Consider the following 18,486-nt stretch of genomic DNA (forward strand, 5'->3'; position numbering starts at 1 on the left):
ACAGGGCTGTGTTAACTCTGACACTCACTGTACAACGCAGTCCAAGGCACTCCTGACCTGCTGGCACACTGCAGAACATCACACTGCTCCACTGCGTCTGTGACGTTATCAAGTTGATCAAGCTAGAAGCCTTGATAAAACGGACACACTCCAAAGGGTGAGATAACCTTACAAAGATTCAGGGCCTACCACAGCCAAATCATTCTTAGGAGTCAGCAGTCTAGGGAGTTCTGAGACATCCATCCGAAGGAAAAGACAAAATTATTGCCTCTTCCACCTCCCACGATGAAGAAGGAAGCACAACACCAGGTGGGCCTCCCAGGGTTCAGGAGGCAGCCTGGAATTCTCAGCCTGGAATACTGCCGCAGCCCGTTTATAAAGTGGCACAAAAGGCTGCCAGCTGTGAGTGTGGCGCAGGTGAGAAAGGCCTCAGCAGTTCCAAAGCACAGTGCAAGCAGCCCTGCTGCTGGGGCCATACAGTTTGGCAAATCCTACACTATTGGTGGGAAAAGATGCTGAGAGGAATTTGTGGCCACACTGGGAGAATCGCCATGCTGGTCTCCAGGGTTCTGGAGCCAAGCCACGCCATCTATTGTGAAGAATTATATGCCTTTGAAAAACAATTCCTGGTGCTTCTGAGCCCTGGTAGATACGGAAGGCATGGCCCAAGGACAGCAAACAGACATATGGCTGGAACTGCCCATCATAAGCTGGGTCCTACCAGTCCCACCCAGGCACAAGTTTGGGTGGGACCAGCAATAATCCATCGATGGAGGGGGCATACATCCAGAACCCAGTACACACAGGAGCAGAGGTCACAAATCCACTGCACGAGCAGGGGCCCACCACTGTTGCACCAGCACTCTGCCCTCAGCGACGACTGGGACAGGGGGGTGAAAGCAGAGGGAAGAGCCCAACCCTGGTTTGCAGATGGAGGCTTCGCGTGAGCCCAACAGCACGGACCCCACTCACCAAGGCTCAGCTGGCTAAGCCGACTGCCGCAGCCGAGCGCCCAGCGGCCACCTGCAATGGCCGGTGCTGAGCCCCCAGGACGGCACCAGTCCTTGAGGAGACCAGACTGCCACTTGGTGGAATACTGACTCCACAGGCCCCATCCATTGTGAAAAGGCCAGACGTTCACTTCCATAGGAATAAACGCACTCAGAGGATGGGTTCACCTGCCTGGAAGTCCTCGGCCAACACCACTGTCCACTGCGACCTCCTTTCAAGGAAAGGTCTGCTGCCCAGCTGTGGGGAAGCGTTCAGCAAGCAGCGTGCAGCCGTCAGCTCTTTTAGGGTCAGCCTCCACTGCCCAACCCCCTCCCCAAAGGCCGCGCCCTTCCTGAGGAGGCTCGCTCTGGGGACAGAGGGAGATGCAAATATGAAGGCCATTCTAGCCCCATGCGAGACATCCCAACAAGTTCGGCTTTAAAGGCCCGTCACAGGCGGACCCCTCCCTCTGCTCAGTCCTGAGTCCACACTCTTCCTGCCTGACCCGTGTTAACTGTCTCTACTGCAGCACCTGCCCTCAGAAACCCCAGCCTAGGCACGCACGCGGACACTCACAAGGTACAGCTCTCGTCCCCCAGTCCCTCACTGCTCTTGCCGACCCTCAAAGGTAAACGAGGTAAAAGTGAGGTGAACAGTTCAAAATGTCCGTCACTTCACATAGTCTGATTACCGTTATGGCCCCAAACAAGTTTTCAATAGAAATTAAGGATCTACATAAACTACGTCTGAACGTAATGTGCTGAATCATAAAGTGACAATCCTGAGATTAGTGACAATAACTTTAAAAAAGAAAAGATAATAGGGGAAAAAGTGAAGGAAAATAATTGAGCAGGAGCAGTTATATATAACTCTATGATGGAGAAGTATTCAACTCGTTCAGGCAAACATATCCAAGTGTCCCTGACGAACCAGGGGTTGGGGCGTGACAGATAAAACAAATCCAATCCACATGCTACTCAGTTGAGTGAGGACAACAAAGACTAACAAAGACAACAGCATATCCTTATGTCCCCCAAGGAAAGAGGGGGGACATAAGGATATGCCTTATAGCACCTCAGTAAGATCATTTCTCCAGGGCGAGTCATAACCATTTATAATAAAAACGTGCAAATTTGACACAACATTGTAAAATGATTATAAATCAATAAAAAACAGTAAAAAACGTGCAAAAGTATTACAGTACGTATCATTTTTAGGATACTTAAAATTTTTTTTAAAAGTCAAATTCACCTTGCCTATTTTAAACAATGAATCTTCCAAACGTTTTAAAGTTTCCTTGATAATGTGCCCCAGTCCACCCCCAAAACCCAAGTACGTTTCTTCTCCAGTTATCAGTAACAGAGACAATCAGGGCATATGAGAAGCCTGCTTCACGGCATTATTTCATTTACAAGGAAAAGAAGAGCAACAGCAGCTGTCTGCTTCTGGCTTCTCGGCGCTGACAAACATAATAACCCGAACCGGTTACCTCTTCTCCGGGATAAATGCTGTGCCTGATTCCTGTGCGTCTCGCCTTTGCGCTGCATTTGCAGAGCGGGCCATCATTCATCTGTCAGAAACAGAATGTAATTCGTTTTTATTGGGGGGAAAATCCACTCCATGCACGACGACACCTCGGAAACTGTGTGGGTTTTAATGTCATGAGTACCGAAGCTCTGAAGAGGCTGTCACGGTTAGGAGATTAAACGGATGTTCCCAAACCAATAAAGCTGCAAACTGTCTATACTGTCTGATAAAAGGAAGCGCTATGACAAGCCTGGGTCCCCGACTTATTTGTGCAGCCAAGCAGAAAATGTCAATGTCAGTGCCCTGTTTGCCCCCATTTTCTTCTACCACTTCCCAGTATGTTCCTTCTATTTCTTATTTCAGGAAAAATGACTCTTTCACAAAAGAAAAGCCTATTTTATATTCTGAAGGAACACAGAGAATGCTTTGAAGGTGACCTGCAGATTAAATGTTTTCAAAGGAGAGACCTAAATGTATCTGAAGCAGAGAGAGGAAAATGCCTACTAGAACTAGAAAAACTTTCGACACTAATCAGGTGAGTCTGTGTTTTTTCACCTGAATTCATTTTACTGCCATGAACTCCATGCACGGGATTCAATACGTGAATAATCCTGAACACCTCTGGGATAGAAAGATGCCGGCTGAGCTAAGCAGTGCGGGGGGCAGGGGAGGGGAGGAGGGTGATGCATAGCTCAGGGTCCACACGGTCAAGGAATATTTATTCTCATTTTAGCGCATGTGCTGCTGAAGCAAGCACTAGGAATAGTGATTCCAGATGGGAAAACTAACACACATATGATATGCTTAGTTATTTTAAAGAAAAAGGAAAAAAAGTCCAGGCTTCAAGGAGCCACAATATGAAGGGCTGAACAGGTTAGAAAAACAAGACAGCTATTCCACACAAGGCAACGGCATGTGAAAAAAGAGAGAAGAAATCCTGTTACGCTCCAGGGACATGCGACCCATCTAAATGGAATGGACCATATATGTAAGTATGAAGATAAAAAAGGCAGAATTGAGGTCAAAATCTTGAAGGGCCTGAAAGCCAGTTTCATGAGTTTATTCAGTATAAGTGATTAATCTGGAATCAAAAAGGAGATCAGAGTATCAGTTTGGAGAATGGGAAAGTGGAGTTTCATTTCTCACTTTCTTTGTGTGAAGTAAAAAACATATATTTATATATATATATGACACATTATGAGACATATATTTCTATATACATGTTATTTCTTTAAAGTTATAGGGATTTGTAACACGTTGTGCCCAATGAAAATATCTCAATAGAACTCTGAAAAGAAATATTAAAGTAAAAAACTGTAACTTTCTTCATCTTTTGGGGAAATCTAAAGCTCCAGGTGGTACAGCGGAGGAATAACATGGCGACCAAAATAAAATACCATGTGAAGGTATCACCACAGGAACAGCCGGAAAACAGGTGTGACAGGATTGCCTCGAAATTCGCAACACACTCCTAATGCTGGACACAACTTGCTGTGATGGAAAGTGTGGGAAAATCACTTAGTGCTCACTGATTTCCAGGGAGGCAGACAGACACGCTACATTCCTGCCCTTCAGCAGGATCTGGGCCCCAGTGCAGACTAGCCCTGTGTAGGGCTTCACTGTACAGAGGACACAAAACCAAACACACTCAACAGAAAACTGAGCCTATACAGAAGGCCCTGGTAAATCTCTGATGATAATAAGAACCCACAGACACCAGGAATAGGCTTCCTGATGTGACAGCAACTGTCCGTTAAAAAGACCACATGCAGGGTAAGGGGACTGACTACTAGTGGACACAAGATTTCTTTAGAGGACACAAAAATGCTCTAACAGTAGATTGTGATGATGGTTGTACAATCCTGTGAATATACAAAAAAACACAGAACTGTACTTTTCAATTGTGTAAACCGTACGGTATGTGAGTTATAACTCACTAAAGCTGTTTAAAGAAATCATATACACGATTAATGTATCAAAGTAAGTTTCAAAATGCATTGACAATTTGCAAACATTTCTGCTCAATTCCCAGAGAGCAAAAGGGGACCACAAAGTACACTTCTGTCCGACATTCTAACTATATTAATTCTATCCAGGAAAAAATAATGTAGATAGCTGTCATCTAATAAGAACCAGGAGAAGAGCATTCAAAATAATATAGAATGGTACGTATGAATTTATTTACAAAATATAAAGTTTAAATTATCTTTTTTATAGGGATATGTTTTATTATGCTTGATTACTTCATATGCATTAAAGATATTATTTTTGTACGTGTTGAATATTTGTAAAATACAAATCTTTTGTAAAGACACTACTTTGTGTTATGCATTCATCATAAAACAGTAAGTAAAAATAAAAATGACTGTGTCCAGTTATGATGTCATTAGGTCAAACATGCTTATTAACAAGGAAGAGTTACAAGGAATTGTGACTACTGTCAACTAGGAACTCCTTAGGAATCAGGACATTCTTTACAGTATGGCTGCGAGATAAATTCCAGATGAGCTACTTTTAAAAAGAGCTACAAGTGCTCTCTCCCTCATCCCACCATTTGTCTCCTTCTGTTTACTACAGGTTTAATGAGGCAGCACCATCACCCTGCTCCCCACCACAGGATTTACAAACATCGTCAAACATGATTCAAGGAACAGTTGCTCTCGTGCTTATGTTTTGCAGCTGATCTCTGAAGCTGAAAAGAAATAAGATGTGAAGAATGATGCCCAACACTGAGAGTAAAATTCAGGGTTGTTTTTTTTTTCAGTGTTCCGTACCAGCCAACATGCACCTTCTGAGCCTGGAGTCATAAACGTGATGTGCAGGTCTGCAACCTTCACAGCTAGAGCATGAAAACGTGCGCACCTGGCCTGGGTCGTTGTACCAGAGCTCATCGTGGAGTCGGTCGGGGTGGGCCTTCTTGCGTTTGATTTCCGCAATGACGTCGAAGACTTCAGAGTCCGAGCTGCTGGAACAGGTGCTATCCTCATCGGACTCACATTCGGACTCACTGGAACTCTCTAAGAGAGATGACGGGAAAGCATGGAGAGAAGCTGAAGTTACCCGCAAGCTGGTTTTGCACGGAGACTGACTTTGAAATGACTCACACCTCTAAAGGCAGGGACGGCTGTTTATATTCCAGCAAATACTCGAATGCCTACTCCACGCCAAGACCTCTGCTAAGCCACGCCGGAAAAGGTAATATAACCCATAATGCTAAGTCACAGTCTAGTGGGGAAAGCAAAGAAACCCAGTTTTTTACACAGAAAGATTTGGTGTACAATGCAAACTGCAGTAGCAGTATTGGGTTTCATATTCTAAAAGGTGTGGTGAGCCCACCCTGATCTGGAAAGGTCACTGACGATTTTTTAGCCAGCCCCAGGCACGGGATGGTGGTGGGCCTGAGCGGAGGGGGAGGAGGAAAGCAGTGCAACTGGGGCGCTGCAGGCAAACGCATGGAGGCAAGGGCGCCGTGGACTCTGGCTGGAGCAAAGGCCCTGCAGAAAAATACCTGGAAGTAAGGGGCTGAAGTGTTGTGAACGTCAGGCTGAAGGCTCTGAATGCCTGACAGAAGATTGAAAATTTTTTTCCCTCAGTAGTAGCAACAGAAGATTTCAGTCCTTGGAAGTGACAGGACAAAAACAGACCTAGTAGGGGGGCGGGTATAGCTCAGTAGTAGAGTGTGTGCAAGGTCCTGGGTTCAATCCCCAGTACCTCCATTAAAAAAAAAAACTTAAAAAAAAAAAACAAACCAAGAATTATGCTAATAAAACAAGACAATCATAAAAAGATAAATACACTACAGTATGATTCTACTTATATGAAGTACCTAGAAGAGTCAGATTCACAGAGAGAAAACAGAATGGTGGTCGCCAGGGGCTGGCGGGGAGGACTGGGGAACTGCTGTTTAATGGGGACAGAGTTTCAGTTTAGCAAGATGAAAAGGGTTCTGGAGGTTGTTTGCACAACAATGTGAATGTACTTAACACAACTGAACTGCACGTTTAAAAATGGTTCAGTGGTACATCTTACGTGCATTATGTACATGTTATGTGTATTTTACCACAAAAAAAGAAAAAAGACAGACCTAGAACTTAGATTAATCTTACAAGAAATTAACATAGTACAGACAGTAATAAGCAACCTTTCCACAGTTGCGTTTCCGAGGCTCCTGCATGAGATAGATGCTGCTGTTACCCCTCTTTTACAGATGAGAAAAGCGAGGCTCAGTGAGATGAAATCACTCGCTCAGATGCCATTTCGGGTGGTGGAGCAGGGATTCAAACCCAGGCCAGCTGGTTCATCAGTGCTGTTCCCACCACGGTGCTGCCTCTCAGCGAGGGAGACAGAGCGAAGGTGGGCAGCCGGGAGGTAGCGAACACGCAGGGAAGGGCACGTGGGTGTCTGGCCTGGGTGCAGCGCTCTCTTAGCACTAAGGACGCCAAGTGGTGGGAAGCAATTTCCCCTCAAAGATCTCAGCACTGACTTGGAACCTCAGAATACACACAGGCAAAGACAGACCACCATATGAGAAAGTTACGGAAACTATGTGACTAGAAAGAGAGCTGGGCTACAGCTGGAGGGAGTTTCCTCATCAAACCAGAGCACCCTGGTAGTGGAGGGACCCCAGGGGAGGCCCGCCTGCCAGCGGCACGAGGCACGGGAACAGGCTCCTGCTTTGGACGGGAGGCTGGCCCCTGGTCCTTTCTGATTTTAGAAAATTCTACAGGGGCCACAACTGTCAGCATGCCTTGTAAATGAGATCTCTTATGTAGCCTACTGAATGTAACTAAGGAAAAAATAAGATTAAAAAGAAGAAAGTTCCATTGCTATGTACATGCTGACTGTAACTAAGAAAAATAAAACGAACAAGAGGAAATTTCAATTTGGGACTCTCAATGACACATTCCCAAAGTCCAGGACTAAGCAATAATAAAAGAGCACAGGGTCTGACTCACCTAAATCTTCATCTAGCTTCGTCTTGGGAGGCTCCCACGGGGGTCTAGCAGCTTTGGCCTTCTCTTGCCTGCTCCCCAGCTCTTCCTCAAATTTGTCATATAAGTCACGGAGCCTACTTGTTCCAACTACAGTAGAATCTCCCTTTGAAAAATAAAAGATCAATATTAGGAACTATATTAATAACAGTCATACCAAAGAGACATAAGGCCTTACCAAGTAATCAAAGATTTGTAACAGAAAGATGCCATTTTTCCACCCTCAATTTAACTAACATTTTAAAACAAAATGCCCGGTGCTGATAATGATGCTCTGAATCACACACACATTTATATCTGCCACAGTCCTCAGGAGAATGTACTCATGCCAACATTTAGAAACAGAATTGTTCACATATGTCCATTTGATATAACAACAACAAAAAATCATAAACCCCTGAGAATTCACAACACCTGACAGCCTCCAAGGGAACATACACCCCCTCCGCTGAAAGTCAGTGATGGTCTATCTTCCACATCATCCCAATGACCCACACACATGCACCCCATAAACACAGGGACACACACTAACACACTCCACAAACACGAGGTTCTGCAATGCACTCCTGGAGGAAATTCTCTACTTTTCCCCACTCTCTTCCCAGGTTGAAAACTGCTTTAAACGTCCATATTCTTTGACTTAGTAATTTTTAAAATGTTAAGGACCAGACCTTTTGTAAAAAAGGACATTAAAACAAATCATAAAATCTGCAGTTATCCCAAAAGAGGGTAACTGCTCTTCCTCAGCCCCACCTTGCTACTGACACTGGCGACGCTGGGCTGACTGGCATTCTTGTTTGTTTGTTTTTCTTTTTGGCTCTGACATTCTTACCACCTCGCTGCACCAACATTGCCCAAATGCAAAGGCGAATGTTGGGCTTCTGGTTTATCAGTCTTCCTTCTACACTGAGTTTCAATACACCCATAAAAATGTAAGGAAAAAAAAAAGCTCTGCCTATTTAAACGCTCTGAACCCCAGGGTCTTAAACTTTGCTATTTTAAGAATAAAAATACCCAAGGCAGCCATTCTCCCCTTCTTTCTTCCTAATAGAACCATGATTCTCTTCAGATCTGGGGAGACTGAGCCACAGCCCCCTTACCCCAAAGACATCTCTGTCCTAGTCCTTGGAAAGTGAATGTTACCTCACATGGAAGAAAGGACTCTGAAGATGTGATTAGGTTACAGAATTTGAGATGGGGAGATTATCCTGGATGATCTGGGTGGGCCCAATCTAACATGAGCCTTTAACAGTGGGGACACTTTCCCAACAGGGGCCAAAGGTGCAATGGAAGAAGAGGCAAGAGATATTCAAAGCACAAGAGGGATTCGATCTGGGCTGCTGGCTTTGAAGATGAAGAAAGGGGTCCATAGACCAAGGAATGCACATGGCCTCTAGAAGCTGGAAACAGCCCTTACCTGACAGCCAGCAAAGAAACAAGGACCTCTGTTCTACAGCCACAAGGAACTGAATTCTGCCAAAAACCTGACCAAGCAAGAAACAGATCCTCTCTGGAAAGGAATGCAGCCCTGCTAACACCAGGATTTAGCTAGTGAGACCCAAGTTTGACTTCTGACCTACAGAACTGTGAGATAATAAATGTGTGCTGCTTTAAGCCATGAAGTTTGTGGAGGTTGGTTATGGCAGAGATGGAAAAATGAATCCCTGGTGAGGACATAGGATGCAATTCTGAAGAAAGGGACAGAGGGAAAGATCCATGGGCACTCTGGGCAAGCTGCTAGAGGAAGGTTCCCCCCGACACTGCCCTCTGCATCTGTGTCTGGACAGAGGTGTGTGAGGATGTGATGCCCAGAGCTGCTGCTGCAAACACGGTGGACCCTCTAGAAGATGGCGATGCCAACCTAGGGCTCTGCCATCACTGAGCTGCTCGGTGTGCACTGGCCACCACCTCCCTCCTGACAGCTTATTGAGAAAAATAAACCCAGCTCGTTTAAGTCACACTTCGTCAAGCATTCTTAATTAAAACAACATTCTGAGGCGACAGATGCCTTCTTTCCAGGAATTTTGTGAAGATTAAATGAGACAATATGAGAAGCACGGAATAAACTTTAGGCACCAAAACAGTACGTGAGCTCCCCCTTCCCTGTATCACATTAACTGTGACTTAAAACTTGCTCTAATTTATCAAGTAAAATATCATGCCCCCAGGGGAGATTTCTCAAACCCCTTTTATCCAAAGGTAAGGGAGCCGCCTCTCAAGTTCCCCACAGAGAAGGATCCAATCTGAGTAGAAGCTATTTTCACAAAATTCCAAACAACAGAATGCTCTCTTCTCTCTCCCATGCACTAAACCTAACAGCTCCAACCTCTTTTGTCCTAAATCTGTAGATGTTCATTCCTTCACTCATTCATTTAATCAATGAACATCACTGTGTGTCTATCCTGTGGCAAACCCACCTAAATTAATGGGATGGAGGCATAACGCCTATCGGGAGTGAGAGAGAGAGAGAGAGAGAAAAGAAAGAGAGAGCGACAGAAAATAAGATACAGACGGAAGAAAGAAAAGGAGAACACAAGTGAGCAAACGGGGAGGTGGTGGGGCCCCCGCAGCAGTGGGGTGTGGCTGCCAAGCCCCAGGAGCCCCGCCTTGAGCAGCAGGGGTGCTCAGTCTCTGGAGAGCCCATCGAAGGTGACACCGGACAAGCCACCAAACCAGCAATATGCCAGGGTAACATGCTGTGTTTACCTTTGGTCAAGGACAGACTTGTAGGAGATAAACTCAGTTCTCCCTTATTCCCCATTTTGGGGGAAAAACACACACACACATACACATATATACCACAAACTACATAAAGCAGTTGTGAGTGATAGCTTACAAAATGACCAGTATTAAGACTAGCGGTGTCATTAAAAAAAAAGAATGACTAACCACTAATATAAAATAGACAAACAGCAAGTTTCTACTGTATAACACAGAGAACTATATTCAATATCTTGTAGTAACCTACAATGAATAAGAATATGAAAACAAATATATGTATGTATATGTATGACTGAAGAATTATGCTGTACACTAGAAACTGACACAACTTTGTAAACTGACCATACTTCAAAAAAAAAAAAAGTGCAGAATGAAGAGATCCTTTTATTTATCCACTGCGCTCTTGCCTTCATAAAACAGCTTTTGTCCACGGCAGTGTTTCTCAACCAGGAGAGAGGGACAGTCTTCCCCGCCTCAACCCAGAGGGAGGGGTGGTCTGTCCCCACCAGGGGACATTTGGCAATATCAGGAGACAGCTCTGGTTATCACACAAGGTGGGGTCCTACTGGAGACCAGGGCACAGAGCCCAGAGATGCAGCTCAACATCCTACCACACACAGCGCAGGCCCCACCGCAAAGAGTTATCGGCCCAAAATGCCAGGAGTCCCAAGGCTGAGAAGCTCTGGGTCACAGCTTCTCTCCTACTTCAGACCTACCACCTGATCCATGGGGTCACTGGAGTAGTAGTTTTCTGAGTGGGTGCACCGAATCCACACAGGCTTAAGAAGTTCCTCTTCCTCCTCCTCATTTTTGTCAGGCAGCACCTCCTCCGGCTCCTTTTCCTTGATTGAAGTATAATTCTTCTCTTTGCCAGAGCTCTGGTTGTCACTCCATCTGTCTTTCTCTTCCTCCCAACGAGCTCTCTTCTTCTCCCTACTTGGGGAGCGACTTCAAAAGGGGGCAAAGGAGGCCAGTTATTAAAAATGTTCTTCTGTTGTAAAACTATTTCACCTGCTTAGTTCACTTTTCACCTAAAGGAGAAATGTCATGCCAAATCACCACATTTATTTTTGTTCAACCAGTGATTCCCTGACACCAGTCTGGTGGCATCAGAATCACCTGAAGTTACTTGTTTAAAAATACAAATTCCCAGGCCCTACCCTAGATCTACTTACTGATTCACAGTGTCCGGGGATGGGGCCCAAGAATCTGTATTTTTAATACTCTCCCCAGGTAATTCTGGTGTGCATCCAGCAGGTTCAGTACCAACCAGCAAACCATAACTCCTAGAAAAGAAAGATATTTGGGAAATACTTGGGAATCTCCACATAGAGGCAATTTCAGCACTGAGAATACTAGTTTTGATCCTCCACATCTTGCTTTGCCAAGGGAAAAAAAAAGGGAACATCACAAAACATGGTCTCAGGTTGGCCATAAATTTAGCCTGAGGACCATAATCCAAGAGTGAACCAGTTATACCACTCCTGACCATCTCTCTGGAAGCCCACACTTGGGTATTACTGCTTAGTGAAACCAAAACTTTGCCTAATTCTAACCTCCACAAATACTAACTCAATTAAGAAGGAGAAAAAACAGTCCATCTCCTTGAATCTGGGGCCTGAAGTTTACAAAGGTCCATCCTGTGGATGTGCTTGGAGAGAAAAAAACTACAGGATAGATTTGAAATTAAGCCCAAGAAATTTGGGTGGAATCATACAGACCTTGAGAAGCCAGCCAAAGAGAGTAATTGCTTTATTAGTTTTATGCTGGCAGACTCTGCAGCTCCACTGACAAAGTTACTATTATCCAAGAAAGTTTTCATGTGGCTCAAAGTCACAAATTAACTCTTTCTATCAACTCTACCACTGAGATGTGAGTGTGCAGGTGTGTATATACATCAGGGGGAAAAGGGCTGGTGACTAAAAAGATTATATATATTGAATACTTACTGATATAGTGCCTATATATTACACCCTACATCATTAGGTTTGTTACCAGAAAAAAAATTACTGTCAAGTAAAATGTATATACATTCACTGTAGAAAAATAATAAAGCATTAACAAAAACAAAACAAAAATTAACCTATAACACTACTCAGAAATAACTACTACATTTCACAAATGTGTTAAAACATACAGATATATAAACACACAAATTTTAACGAAAAAGGAACTCTATAGACTGCCCTCCTCAACTCAATAGTAAATCAGGAACACCATTCTATTTCAATATATCTATTTGAACCATTTTTAATAAGTGCATATTATTATTCTATTTGTATATACCATAATTTGACAAGTCTGATCCTAGTCACTTAGGTTGTTACCATTTGTTTATGACATCGTAAACAATGCTACTGTAAACACACCTGTGTTCTTTGCAGACTTGTCAGATTATTTCACACAAAGAGTCTGTATTTTTTTTAAGGCTTCTCTACAGATAGGTAGTACCAGTTTAGATTATCCTCAAGACCACAAGCAAGTTCCCATTTCCACACATCCTCTCAGCATGATTGTTTTTCAACTTTTCCACTATGATGAAAAGAGTATCTCATTTAACTTGCAGTTCTTGTCACTACTGAAATGGCATGTTTCATGTTCACTTCTTTTATGAACATCCCAGTCAATATGCTATGCCAATATTTTTAAATTTAGGATTATAGTCCTGCTATGTTATGTTATACTTTCCCATCCTAAGGTTAAATAAAGATTTTATATTTTCTTCAGGTACTTTTAGCATTAAATTCTTTTTACTATATCTCTCCAAGATCCAAGGCAGAAATCTGAATTCAATTCTTTTTCCATGTGGCTTATCAACTGTCCCATTAGTTTCTCCTCTGATTTGAAAAACGTCATGACAGCTGTAAAATTTTACATCTCCTTGAATGTTGTTCGATATTTGTTTCACTGATCTCCTTATACCCATACTAAATTGGTTTAATTACTATGTGTTTATAAAACATTTTAAGACCATAGAGTAAGTACCCCCCTGTATTATTATCTGTCTTCATTATACTCACTTCTATTCCAAAGAAGAATGTGAGTCCTTACAAAGTTCTAAAACCAGTACTTCCACTGAAGTTACATTAAAACCATAGATATTTTTGGAAGAAAACTGGTATTTGGCAACCCTGTCTTCTACTTCCACTAGGGGAATATGACATGCCCTCATTCATTTATATCACCTCCTTTGTCATCGGCTACATTTACAGTTTTCTTTACATCAATCTATGCATTTTTTAAGTTTAAGATATTTAATTTTAATTAATTTAAATTTTCTGTAGCGAACCTACATTTTTTTCCATTATATTTTCAAAGTAGGTATTCCAGGTATTTAGGAAGGCTACTAATTATAGTATGTTTATTTTATAACTGTCAACTTCAGTCAGTTAATTCTAATATTTCTTAGCTGATCTCTTGAGTATTCCTAATAATATCATTAGCCAATAATGGAAAATCTTAGCTCCCAGTGGTGTGGTTTTTCTCTGGCTGTTCATTTGTTTTTGGTGCTTACTGATAGCCTGACACTCTGCTAAGCACTCTACTGACACACTTAAGAGTCCTGAGGCAGATATAAACATCCCCTACAGAGGAAACAAAATTAGAAATTATATTACTCGCCCAAAATCACACAGCTAGTAAATAGTAGTTAAATGTTAATGTGGGTTGTTTGACATAGACATTTTGATGTGTACTAAAAATCCCACCAAATGTTTACTATTATCATCAAGAAACAGGGGCAGAAGACATCCTCACTCCATCCCCTGTAAGCAGGTGTCTTAATGATGGATGGTCAAGGTTGTCTATTGTAAACAATAATTAATATTCTTTTTTTTAAACACTTTGAGAGCAACATTTCAAAACAGGATAAAAACATCTTTTTAGGTAGATATCTCAGGTATATCAAATTTCAAAATCTAAACTTGAAATTGTTCCTAAACAATAAGCTGTATTTCAAACTATAATAACTCTTCCTCCTTTACATGTATTTGTATCTGTAATTTTTATTTTCTCATCTTCTGCCTCAGTTAGGACTCACAGCACCCAAGTCTCTGTCTTCTCCACAAGCTACTGAGCATTGGAGAAGAAATCACCAGACTGAAGAGATTTCCAGCACTCAACATTAAAAACCATCGACCTCAAATGGGTCCTCAATGATTTCCACCAACACAGTATCTTGGCCTTTTGCCTATCCTCATCTCTTCCTTCTCCTCTTCCTCAGGCCCTTTCTCACTGAACAATTCTTCCTAGTTGATCTCATCTAATCCATGGCATTTAGTATTTCCAGCTAGACTCTCTTTTCTGAACCTTACACCTCTGTGTCCAAATAACCGCCACACAGTTCCACCCAGCCGTCTCACAGATTCTCAGATTCCACATGCCCAAAACTGAACTCATCCTTTCACCTGTTTCCTAATGTTTACAGGCTCCTAAGGGGAACTCTAGATCTCAGGTAATGACTGCTGACTCCTCTTCCCTCAGGATCAGTTACCAGGTCCTACTGACTCTCCCTCATCAATCTCTCTCAATTACCTCAACCTTTCCCCACTGCCACTGTCAGTGCGCCAGTCTAGGCACAATCATTTCTTTCATGGATTACTAACAAAGGCCTCCTAAACTCATTTCCCAACCTCCAGGCTTGACCCTCTCAGATGGTTTCTCCACATTGCAACCTTCACACCTGCTCTCTTCTCCTCCCCTACTGTCCCCCTCCCCTCATGCACTCCTACACACACTTCAGGTATCAGTAGAACATCAATTTCTCTGACTACCCTAAACTGAGTTATTGGCTGCTGTGTTCCTAGAGCAACATGTAATTGTTCTATCAAAAGCACTCCTCACAGCACTGAACATTCTTATTCCTGTAAAGTGGGGACTCTGGTTAGTGACTGTATCACTCATGCCGGTACAATACTTCAGGCACACAAGAATGCAGTGTTTTTGTTTGCTTGTTGATTAAGCTATACAATGTCAGGTGACAGTGATAGGCAATGGGGCCTCCTTGCCTTTTTTCTAACTTGTACGGGAAGGCCTAGAAGGTTTCAACATTAAATTTGGCTCTTCTGAGATGGGATCAGTCACATTCATCATGAGATAACGTTCTCGATCATGTTAAAGAAGCCTGCATATAATCCTACTTTACCTAAGTTTCTACTCATAAATGGACGCAACTTTATACAGATGCAACTTTATTTTAAATATCTAATAGGCAGGTAGAGATAAGCCTATAGATTTTGACACAAAGAATTATAGTTACAGATCTCCTAATACTAACCTATCTACCTATGCAATCTTGGAATAAATTCTCAGTTATTTTAACACACAACTGAAAACATCTTGCTAACATACTAATCAGTATTTTCATATCCACATTCATAAGAGAGACTGTTTTGTGGTTTTGTTTTCATCCATTAGGTTTTGCCATGTGGATTTTCCTGGTAACACAACATGAGCTGAGCTTTCCTTCCATCTTCGTAAGTGTTCTAAAACAGTTTAAAACTTTTTTGGAGGTGACACAAATTCAACTTTTTCAAAATTTTTTCCATGGTTACTGGCCTATTACAATTTTATACTTCTTGTATGAATTTGGTAAATTTTGTTTTCATAGAAAACAACCCATCACATCCAAGTTTTTTAATTTTTTAAATAAAATATCTATATTTATACCAACATACTTTAATTTTTAAATCTCCTTCATTCCGATAATAATACATTCTTTCTTATACCTAAAGGAATGTATGTTTTTCTTTCCTTGATTTGCCCCTTTTTAAATTGTGTGACCTTTCAAAGAAAGCTTGCATTTATTTACAAATATTGTTATAGTACTGTAGTTCTATTTTTCTATTCATTAATTTCTTTTAACTCCCTTTTCTGCTTTTCTTTTACTTTACCAATTTCTAGAGCCAAGTGATCAGATGATAATTATATATATAGTTACCATTTACTTGGCACTAACTTTGGGCCCAGTTCTAAGTGTTTTACGTGTATTATCTCAATGACCCCTCACCACTCAACAAGGCAAGTATACTGTTCTTATTTTACACAAAGACATTGAGGCTTAAAAAAAGTTAGATTACTTTGCCCAATAACAAAGTTGGAAGAACTAATAACTGACCCCAAATCTGTCAGATTCTAGAGTGCTATTCTTAATTACCATTAAATAAGACATGAATTGTACTTCTCATTATAGAATTGGTTACATCCTATAAGTTTTGATTTGCAGCAAAATCAGTCATTTTTCCAAAAAAGGTGTGACTACAGTTTTGCTCTTTTTTTTTTTCATGAAACAAGTAAATTAAGAGCATAATTATGGATTGTCAAGTTTAAAAAAAAATTATTAATATATAGTTGTATAGCAACTCAGGTCAGAAAAAGTGGCCCATATAATTTCTAATTTTTGGAAATGTATCAAGATTTTCCTTGTACATTCTCAATACATCTTGAAAGTAAAGGTTTTTAAAGTAACTGGCTGCTTTAGTTTTTCACAGCGTTCTTTGGATAGACTCTCAGGCTGTTTTGAAGACCTGGCTGATACTCTGCACAAGCACAAAATCTGAATTCAAGGAGATAATCCTATGACTTCTTTCAGTGTCAACTCCTTGCTTACCTTCCAGATCTTTTATACTCTTTTTTGTAGGACCTTTCCAGAGATGGTGATCTTCGGCTGTCCCGGTGCCTGTGTCTCTCCCGTTCCCGCTCTCTTAAAGGAATTAATACACAGAGCTGTTTTCAACAGAAAGACTCAAAAACACCATCTCTTTTCACTGAATTCACCTTCTAAATGAATGGACCTCACTTCACCTAAGAATTCTGCAGGCACTATTCACTATGGGACATTCTTACTCATCTTTCATTTATTAGAGAATAAAGGAGCTTTTTAACTCACTTGGACATTTCTTGCTGTTTTCTTTAAAGAAAGAAGTCATACTTAACGCTAAGCAACAAAGGGAATTTTATCATAATCTCTTGAGAACTTCCAACCAGCCAATCCTTGGTTATTTAACCTATGGGGAAAATTTCAAAGGATTCAGCTGTCTGTTGATTTCTAGAACACTCTTAATATCATCCATCAAATAAACGCAAATTAAAGCTTTTATAGTAAAGATTAGGATAAGGTTCTACAATGAAAGAGTTCTAAACTCTTACAGATTATAGGCCTGAGGTGTAGTTTTAGCTATCACTAACTGCCATGAGATTCTAAGTCACTTTACCTTTAAATGCTGTTCTCATCTGGAAAAAACTCTAAATGGAGACAATGAGTTTACTTGATGTGAAAATAGAACAAAGGATTTTAAACCTTCCAATGTAACACTGGAATTTAATAATAATAATAACTTCTGAGTCTATTTAACAAGGACAATGAGATCTGAAACAAGTATCAGAACTCCAGTGTGTTTATTTCTAAACTAAACCTAAGGGAAATAGTTACTAAATCATAGAGTAGGAGAAAAATGCTATATTAGCTTGAGTCCAGCAAGAAGACTATAAAAATATCTGAACTCAAAAATATCCATAACCTATAGTCAAATGGAAAAAATGTAAATTCACTGAAACCAAAACTTACAAAATTGATGGAGACCTTGGATATTAAAACAAGAATTGATTTTCCACTAAAAGATCACCCCCTCCTCAAGAAAGACTCCTCTGAATAATACTTTTGACATATACTTAAGCCTCAGGTAGACACCAGCTGTCTAAAATAAAGTAGCCAGTGCTTGGGATTCCACACTCTTTATCTGACACCATTCTAAAATTACAGTTTACTTTTAGGCAGCAAATCCAGCTAGTGAGTGGTACCACATGATAAAGATTTAATGTAATCTGTGAGGGCATGACTGCTGAAAAAAATAATTGCCTGTATTTCCAAATAAAAGCTGTAATTGGAGGATATTCCTAATTTTCAGTTTGTCTTTTAACATCTAGGGAATAGAATTTTGCATTCAGTAGTGGCACTTCTGATGATGATTGCTACCTCTGAATGGGTATGAACTGAAAAAAACCAATATGGATATAGATCACAGGAACACTATATAATGAACCCACTTAAACCAAGAAAAACAGCACTTGGATTATTTTTCTGAAGATTCTTCCCTGTTTGCGAGCATTAAGGTATTCCTTAGGTGCATAATACTAGCTCTCCGATGGCTGCACATTGTACTCAGTAGGACAGCTGTGGGGATTATCATGCTGTAACACTACTCATTTATGCCAAGCCACTGCACTGGTCCTTACTAGCTAAGACCGCAGTTTCTCTTCC

The 18,486-nt window shown here is 41.3% G+C and overlaps 1 protein-coding gene across 6 annotated transcripts in view; it reads right to left on the bottom strand.

The window, feature by feature from the left end:
- Positions 1 to 18,486, bottom strand: part of DROSHA (drosha ribonuclease III) — a 104,228-nt gene that overhangs the window by 79,243 nt on the left and 6,499 nt on the right. For 3 of the 6 annotated variants that reach the window (XM_032470547.1, XM_032470535.1, XM_032470542.1), the window contains exons 4-9: positions 16,837 to 16,929; positions 11,405 to 11,515; positions 10,946 to 11,177; positions 7,473 to 7,614; positions 5,380 to 5,534; positions 2,480 to 2,560 (exon numbers count right to left, since the gene is read on the bottom strand). In XM_032470547.1, the coding sequence (XP_032326438.1) occupies positions 2,480 to 2,560; positions 5,380 to 5,534; positions 7,473 to 7,614; positions 10,946 to 11,177; positions 11,405 to 11,515; positions 16,837 to 16,929 (814 nt within the window). The remainder of the gene's footprint in view (positions 1 to 2,479; positions 2,561 to 5,379; positions 5,535 to 7,472; positions 7,615 to 10,945; positions 11,178 to 11,404; positions 11,516 to 16,836; positions 16,930 to 18,486) is intronic. The other 3 variants (XM_032470551.1, XM_032470555.1, XM_032470559.1) reach the window with 3 other exon arrangements.

The sequence above is a fragment of the Camelus ferus genome, chromosome 3 (assembly GCF_009834535.1).
Source record: "Camelus ferus isolate YT-003-E chromosome 3, BCGSAC_Cfer_1.0, whole genome shotgun sequence".
Classification (NCBI taxonomy): domain Eukaryota; kingdom Metazoa; phylum Chordata; class Mammalia; order Artiodactyla; family Camelidae; genus Camelus; species Camelus ferus.